This window comes from Mytilus californianus, unplaced genomic scaffold (genome assembly GCF_021869535.1).
Source record: "Mytilus californianus isolate M0D057914Y unplaced genomic scaffold, xbMytCali1.0.p SCAF_6, whole genome shotgun sequence".
Classification (NCBI taxonomy): Eukaryota; Metazoa; Mollusca; class Bivalvia; order Mytilida; family Mytilidae; genus Mytilus; species Mytilus californianus.
In genome coordinates this window covers 32,366,406-32,375,538 of record NW_026262712.1, presented here as the reverse complement: position 1 = coordinate 32,375,538, position 9,133 = coordinate 32,366,406, and the positions used below count along the sequence as shown (strand labels likewise).

At 32.7% G+C, this 9,133-nt stretch overlaps 1 protein-coding gene across 1 annotated transcript in view; it reads left to right on the top strand.

Moving 5' to 3' along the window:
• Positions 1-5,981: 5,981 nt before the first annotated feature.
• LOC127705568 (protein artichoke-like) overlaps positions 5,982-9,133 on the top strand; it is a 69,247-nt gene continuing 66,095 nt past the window's right edge. The window contains exon 1 of the mRNA XM_052209897.1: positions 5,982-6,172. Coding sequence (XP_052065857.1) covers positions 6,049-6,172 — 124 coding nt within the window. The 5' untranslated portion in view covers positions 5,982-6,048. The remainder of the gene's footprint in view (positions 6,173-9,133) is intronic.

Here is a 9,133-nt window from a genome sequence, read left to right as displayed (position 1 = left end):
TCGGGGCCATTTATAGCTGACTATGCGGTATGGGCTTTGCTTATTGTTGAAGGCCGTACGGTGACCTATAGCTGTTAATTTCTGTGTCATTTGGTCTCTTATGGAGGGTTGTCTCATTGGCAATCTTCGTTTTTATATCAACCCTTCCATATTATTTGTGTGCCTGTCCCAAGTCAGGAGCCTGTAGTTTAGTTAGTTGTTGTGGTTGGTTCATGTCTCGACTCATATTTGATATTTTGTAAATTATTTTGTTATGTATAATTAGGCCGTAAGTTTTTTCGTTTGAATTGATTCTCACACTTTTCACGTCGGGCCTTTTGACAGTATCGGGTTTTGTCATTGTTGAAGGCCTTAATTACGGTTGCCTATAATTGCTTACATCCACTTCATATTTGAACTCCGGTGGATAGTTGCCTCATTAGCAATCATACATTTCTTCGTTTTTATTTATTTACCTGACTTTTAAACTCGTGTTTCCTGAACCGAGTCCTGAACATGCAGGACATATTTGTCACTGGGCGTTAAAAATTAGCAACAAACAATCAATCAATTTAAACTTGTGTTAAATAAGAAGAAAAACCATTTGATATTCATTCATTTATTGGGGTGGGGGACAGGAGGATTTCATATATGAATATGGTTGGCTGGTAAGAGCTGAAAAATAGACATAATTAGCGACAGATTAAAAAAGTTAATAATGCCCTCTTCCCTTCCTTCATCTATAAATTTAAACTGACCACCACGGAATAGCCCAACTTAGTGTTGAAAGTAGCGTTAAACACCAATCAATCAAAATCCCTTCCCTAGAATATCAAATAGTCGTCCCTTAACTGTTATTGTCCGTGTAGTTCATATATTTATTCAGCTTATCGTCCTACAGGGATGTCCTACTAAGACTGTCATACCATAAAAACGTTTATAACACAGCTCACATTCTAATACATCTGCATTCATAAATTTATTAATGTCAGTTTAGACTAAACGACGCCATGTTTGTTATGTGCCTCTGCCGTCTAAACTACCTATCAAAAAAGAAGAGGTGGAAGAGAGCCAGAAGATCTTCCCTATGCAAAAAAACAGAAATGGACCTCTTCTGGCTCACTACCGAAGAACAAAAAAACACGCCCCAGTAGTTCGACTACTTTTTTTTTAGTTCGATTACTTAGACCACTCGGCAACAGAGGCCTCTTAAATCATTTATAATAGTGTTTACCACGGTAACCACAAGTCCTTGAGATCATGTGTAATATATTGTTGTAAGCTTGTAGGGCCTCCAAACCTGAAGTGGAGAAACGGAGAGGCTACATATGGTGATTGTTGTAGTTTCGTCCGACCACATTATATGAAAACCAATTATTTTTTTTTTTAAATCTTTAATGGCATTACTCATCTCTACATATTTTTTTTTTTTACATTTTTCATTTTTATTTCATTTTTATTTTATTTTTTAATGTTGTTTTCTTTCTTATTTCCTTTTTTGGGGAGGGGAGGAGGGTTGTTTGAAAACATGAGTTTGTTTTCCATGTCAGTCAGCTGTGTCTTTAGTGACTTATTTTCAGTTTTCCTGAAAGAACGTCTTTGAAGCCAGAATTAGACTAATTATTTAAGGAGCAAACATGTCATTGAAAGAAGGTGAAAATTGAGGAAACCGCATTCTGTAGAAATTTAATAATTGATTATTCGACGTTTGATTTTACATTTCTTTTACTGAAAAAATCGGTCTCCTGCAAATAGTTGCTGCAGGTTTGCAGCGAACTTGCTGCAGACTTGCAGCGAACACAGAGCCTGTATTTGCGGCATGTTTGCTGCAAATATGCTGCAGGTCTGCTGCAAACATTTTACCATGCAAATGAGTGTTTGCTGCAGACCTGCTGCAAACATGTATATGCAAATGAGTGTTTGCGGCAGACCTACTGCAAACATTTTTATGCAAATTAATCTTTCACCTGCATGTTTGCAGCAGACCTGCTGCGTGTTTGCTGCAGACCTGCGGCAAACATTTATTTTCAAATAAATCTTTCTCCTGCGTGTTTGGGGCAGACTTGCAGGAACTACATACATTATACAATTAACCAATGTCATGCTGTGTACACATCACATTATATATATTACACAGCAAATTCTGAAAAATTAGGTTACTTACATACATACAATTATTCAAATATTCTTATCAATTTCAAAATTATCATAGCCAAAGTTTATACCTTTCTAAATTAATTTAAAGTTTTTTGTTGTTTAAGTACGTGTTCAAATGATATTGCATGCATGATTATCTATTGAAATATAAAAAAAAACAAATTCTTTTAAATTTATTGTGTGCATATAGACAGCTATTTAACTAATATTGTCACAGAATTCAACTTGAATTATAAAAACGTCATATTTATTAAGTTATAATCTGGAAACATATACTTGCGAGTTCTGTATATATATATTTGTTACATGTTTGAAAATGTTTTTCAAACCTTCATGCAGGTCGGTATTAATGTTGAGGAGACGGATTTTATATATGTCATTGAAAGAAGGTGAAAATTGAAGAAACCGCATTCTGTAGAAATTTAATAATTGATTATTCGACGTTTGATTTTACATTCAGTGGCAATTACATACTCAAGACGAGAACAAATAAACAATAAATGTTATTGGTGAGCTTTGCAAATTGGGAAGACAGGACATATTTATTGCCACAGTAAAACAGGGTACGATAGATAGGGGCATTTTTTTTTTACTGGCCATCTACAGTCCCCTTTAAAGGGCTATTTCAGTGTTTCTATTACACGATGACAGTGCGGCACTCTCCCTACACGAAACATCGAAATGAACATCCCTATTCGACTAAGTATGGTTGATTTTTTTTAAAGACATTTAAAATACACGCCCTTGTGGGGTGGGGTTAAAGATGACAAAAAACTTATTCCTGTATCTATGATACAATTATCCACTGCATTATGTATAAGATGTCTATAGTCTTGAAAAGCGTGACGGTTATGGTCAGTGGGTCGTCAACGCATCAAGTCAAAATATAAATAGTGTTAATTCAAGAAAGTTAAAGAGACATTTCATGATCTGCTTACCCTTCCGGAGCACCCAAGATCACACCCGGTTTTTGGTGGGGTACGTGTTGCATAGTCTTTAGTTTTGTATGTTGTGTTTTTATACTGTTGTTTGAATTTTGGTCGTTTCTCGTTTTTTTTTTTGCCTTGATTTGTCAGTTCGTCTTAGACTTGTGAGTTTGATTATCTCTTTGGTATCTTTCGTCTCTCTTTTTCGATAAATTATTTTATCTCTTAAGATAACTGTTTACAATTGCAATTTGTAACTTAGTATTGCGCGGGAAGAAAGTAAAATAACAAAGATAGATACAGAACTCCAAAGAATACTCAAAACGGAAAGGTCCTTATCAAATGGCAAAATAAAAAGCTCAAACACATCAAACGAATGGAAAACAACTGTCATATTTCTGACTCGGTACAGGCATTTCCTTATGTAGAAAATTGTGAATTAAACCTGGTTTTATAGAAACCTTTGTAAAATAACCATATAAAAGTTATAGTTTGTTTTTTTAACTTCCTTAGCTTCGTCGTTTTAAGGTCTATTTTAATTCAATAAGAATTTTATTTAAGATATAATACATATTTAAATGACAAGCAGTATTAACCTTGTTTCGTCGTGGGCTCTTCAGATTTTTTAACATAATTTATAACTGATAGTTTACATTTGAAATTAATTTGTTCTATTCAAATGATAAAAAAATTAAAAATCCAACATGAAAGTTTACGATTTAAAAAACATGGACAAGGATTTTCGTTTACTTAATAATCTAAATAATTTGAACGTCTATGTGTACACATTTATTGAATCGAAAGTCAAATGATTTAACAAATGTTATGAATAAATTGAGATATAGGGTATACGTAAAAGATTTCAACATGCTCAAGACCACGTAGTCTCAGACACCCGAGGTTATGAATTCCATTATTTGACGAGGGTTTTTAGAATCAGAAAATGATAAGTTATCTTACACGAGGATGTCTGGGATTTGTAAGACTTGGTGAATTCCTGCAGATATTTGTCTCGCCTGCAACGAATGGATCATCTATTTTCGGTGTATGGACTGATTGTATGGTGTACATGTTCATCTGGCTGGGTTCATCTGACATTTACCTCATTTTCATGGTTCATTTGTCAACGTTAACTTTTCGTGATTTTGTCTTTTTCTCAGAGCAATAGGTTAATATATTTGGTACATAAAAAACATTGTGTGTCCATGTGACAGCTAGGGTTCATCTGACCTGGGCCTCATTTACATGGAATACTTATAACGTTAAGATTATAATGCTACTTGTATTAAACTTTAAGCTTAAATACTTTAAATTCAAAATAAATTCTATCATGATCAATAAAGCAGGCGAAACATCTCAGTGTGTGCACTGTTGATAAAAAAAATTCTGATCAGTACGTTAATGTTAAAAATAATTCTTAATGTTCAAATTAAAAATCGCAGGATATTACTGCGAGTCTGACTGATATTATACTACAGATTATAGAAATGGATGTTGCACAGAGTAAAGAAATTACAGATAGAATTGATAGTAAAGAAGACTTATGTGAATTTTCTAAAATAAGCATTATTTTTAGAGATAATGAAAAATGCTCCAAAATATTAAAGAATACAGAAATTAAGGATCCCAGACACTTATTGCATTTTCTTTTCATTTCTGCATTTTCTAATTGCAATATGACGTTGTTTTAGTTTAATGACTAATTAACGAAATAACAACATTAAGATAGCATCAATGATAATTTACAATTTTCCAATATTTTATACTGTTAAATCGGTGTTTTTTTTAAACACCCATTCATTGGAGGGTGCCGCCCCCCCCCCCCCTTTTTCAACCTTTTCAATATGCATGGCTGGATCTGCGCTTGCAATTCATTCATTTTAATACTCAATGACGTTTTATTGATACCACTAAAGAAAATAGATCATTTATAATATATTCTGTTTAATGCCTAAAATAGAAGCAATTATGTTAGGGGAAGTACATTTCACGAGATACCCATTGGTGAAAATGATAAATCGTGGACTGTCCGTGGTAACGACGGTATATAATGTATCCGAAGTCTCAATGTGCATTATAAATACGAGAATCAATGTTATAAATTTAATCTCGTGTACCCCTAACCATAAGAATCTAAATAATGTGTACATCGTATGATTCACTAGTGGCGTTTATAAATACTTCTTTTAGATAATCTTTATTTGGTCTCGACACGACCTTGTGTAATAATATATATTATTAAGTTAAACATGTTAAAAGCGGTTGCTTTTCAACATGTTTAAAACCCAACCTAATTATAAACAAAGGTACAAATAAATTCATTTGAAATTTCTATTTACAAAGAATAATTATACTGATTTTTTTTAAGTTCAATTTTAATTGATCAATTATCCTTTAGATTAAAAAAAATGTGATTAATATATAATCCAATTAGCTAGTTGGACTATTATCTTTCGGACTTTTGTTATTACACTTTGTATTTGTCATCTCTTGCTTAAATTTTCATTAAAATTATTTTTTGGTTTTATGGGTTTTGTATCTACATGTCACAGCCAGTTTCAACAGATTTGTCTTAACAATAGACATGAGAATCAGTTACATGTATATCTTTTATCATTTGTTTTTATGTAATTCTCAAAAATAATTGATATTCAGTTTTGGAAAAGAACGCTAACCGTAAACACCGAACTCAATATTCTAACTTCTTATATATTCTTGTTGGACAGTTAATTAATTTATTAAACTTCATCCCGACTTGAATCTTTATTTGATAACCAGCGAATATTCTGGTTTTAAAAGGAACAAATTATTTTATTGGAAATATCATTGCACGTTTACTATGTACAAAGTATAATTACACTGAAGGTTTGAAGTTAAATTTTAATTGGTCAATTATACTTGATCAATATTTGAAGAGAGAAAAATTCTCAATTTAAAAAGTATGTCGAATATGGAGACGGAATACACAGTGTAAATTTTACATGACATGATGTTTATTCTTTGGATAATATCAGCCTTGTTGTCGTCAGTTTATTGCCAGACTCAGGCTAATACCCTCTGGTCAGCTAACGATTATTGGAATGACAGATATTCTCTTGGTTACACCGAAAGTAAGTAATAATACCGAAATATTAAAATTTTCGCCATTTTTTTATTATTTTTTTTATTTTACCAAAAAATGGACAAACCAATGGATGAACGAGCGGACTCCCCATCATTTCATTAATTTATTTTTTTCTTTTTATTATTGAATAGAATATTTTTTTAACTTAAAATACCAGTTTTAGTGCGATTGGAATACGTATTCGGAGTTGCTGGAGACCAAAAGTTTGGAATACAATAAATTTGGAAAACAAAAAGTTTGGAAAACAAAAGTATAGAAATACTTATTCTATACAACTGAGATGACTATGGCATATGCATTATAAAAGTAATCTCAGTATACACCTACTGATTCATGTGATTTATATTTTGTCTGTCAACTGATATATATATATATAACATCATTGAAAACTAGTGGTCCATGTGAAAGTCAACTTAAAAATATGAAAAAATGGTGATTTATAGATGGCGACTTTATGTCCACCAACAAATATTACAAGCGAAAAACATGGTAATGGTATTTGACTCGACAAAAGCAGACCTTGAAGTGGTGAATAAAAAAACCATTTGGGGTAAAATCATTGAGACAATTAATCAGGACAACTCACCAAAACAAAAAGGAGGCATTTTCATTTCCTTTCATTTATCCGTTCACAATATTGTCAACTTTTGCGAAGAAAAGGGTGAAAATTCATCAGTTTCGTCAATTGTTAGTTTTTTTTCAAACAGAAATGTTACTAGCTTCAACATTACTTACTATTATTGTAACATGGACAGAATGGTATTAACATTCTTTATCACAAACCTTTCCAAAATTGTCCGTTAATAAATTTTGAAATTATAAGAAAATAAGGTTTCAACTCCCTCAGACAAAAAAAAGTATAACAAAAATACCGAACTCCAATGCAAACTCAAAAAGGGGGAAGTCTATAAAAACTGACAAAATCAAATGCTATCATAGTCGAAGTTGACCTTAGATGGATTTGGCTATATTTAGGTCCTTTTTGGTCATAAATCTCTTCAACCGTTTCGGTTCTTATCCATCCTTGGCTTCCAAATATTAGGCGTTCCTGATGAAGGTAAATCTAGAAAGGCGCTTCGGACGTCTGAAATTTAAAACGTGTTGTTTTCATTTTTTATAAGCAGCACGCAATTGATATAATATGTTCCAATGATTCTGAACACCACATTGTCAAGGAGTTCCAAGAATTCAGAAGTTATAACAATTTATAACTCAATTGAATTCACTGCTTTAAAGGCAAACCGATAAAATTGAGATAAAATGGGGAATGTGTCAAAGAGACAACAACCCGACCATAGAGCAGACAACAGCCGAAGGCCACCAATGGGTCTTCAATGCAGCGAGAAACTCCCGCACCCGGAGGTGTCCTTCAGCTGGCCCCTAAACAAATATGTATACTAGTTCAGTGATAATGGACGTCATACTAAACTCCAAATTATACACAAGAAACTAAAATTAAAAATGATACAAGACTAACAAAGGCCAGAGGCTCCTGACTTGGGACAGGCGCAAAAATGCGGCGGGGTTAAACATGTTTTTTGAGATCTTAACCCTCCCCCTATACCTCTAGCCAATGTAGAAAAAACAAACGCACAACAGTACGCACAGTAAAACTCAGTTTAAGAGAAGTCCGAGTCCGATGTCAGAAAAGGAAACAAAAGAAAATAAACAAAATGACAATAATACATAAATAACAACAGACTACTAGCAGTTACTGACATGCCAGCTCCAGACCTCAATTAAACTGATTGAAAGATTATGTCTTCATCATATGAATATCAGGCACAATCCCTCCTGTTAGGGGTTTAGTATTATACCATCATAAAATATATGAGAAGAACATAACCCGTGTCATGCCAACAACTGGTTTTAGAATAAATATGTTTAATTCCGATGCAAAGACCCTATAAGTGAATCAATATTAAAGCCAAAATATGCAATCTTTAATGACCTGACAACAGTATCGTAACTATAATATCCTTTCTTAATAAGTCTGTTTAAAGGTTTTGTTAGCTTTTGAGGTGAATACTGACATTTTTGTGCTTTGTAAAGAATATTACCATAAAAGATTGGATGTAAAATACCCGAACGTATAAGATGTCTGCATGTTGAGTTATATTTACGAATGATGTCCTTATACCGATGATAAAATTTAGTAAATGTTTTGACTAGTTTATGATATCGAAAACCCTGGTGTAATGATTTTTCAGTGATACATAAATTTCTCTCGCTAAAATCTAATACGTTGTTACATACACGAGCGAATCGTACAAGTTGAGATATATAAACACCATAAGATGGTGACAAGGGAACGTCACCATCTAAAAATGGATAATTAACGATAGGAAATGAAAAATCATCTCTTTTATCATAAATTTTTGTATTAAGCTTCCCGTTAATGATATAGATATCAAGATCGAGGAAAGGACAGTGGTCATTGTTAGTATTAGCTTTATTTAAAGTAAGTTCAACAGGATAAATTTCTTTAGTATACATACTGAAGTCGTCATTATTGAGAGCCAATATATCATCCAAATATCTAAAAGTATTGTTAAATTTTTGTATCAGATGTTGTTTCGATGGGTCTTTGCTGATTTTAGTCATAAATTGTAACTCATAACAATACAAAAACAGGTCCGCAATAAGTGGTGCACAGTTAGTCCCCATTGGAATTCTGATAACTTGACGATATACGGAATCTCCAAAGCGAACAAAAATGTTATCAAGTAAAAATTCAAGGGCAGATATAGTATCAAAGCATGTCCAATTGACATAGCTCTTTTGTTTGTTGTTATTAATAAAGGTTTTAGAAAATCTTCATCACCTATTGACAGTATTGATCGATGCACACCTTATTTCAGTTGTTATCCGAATGATATTCAATGTTTTGTTGAAGAAAAAACCCACAATTTGATATTCAAACTGCGGGTGGTATGAAGCTTGATAT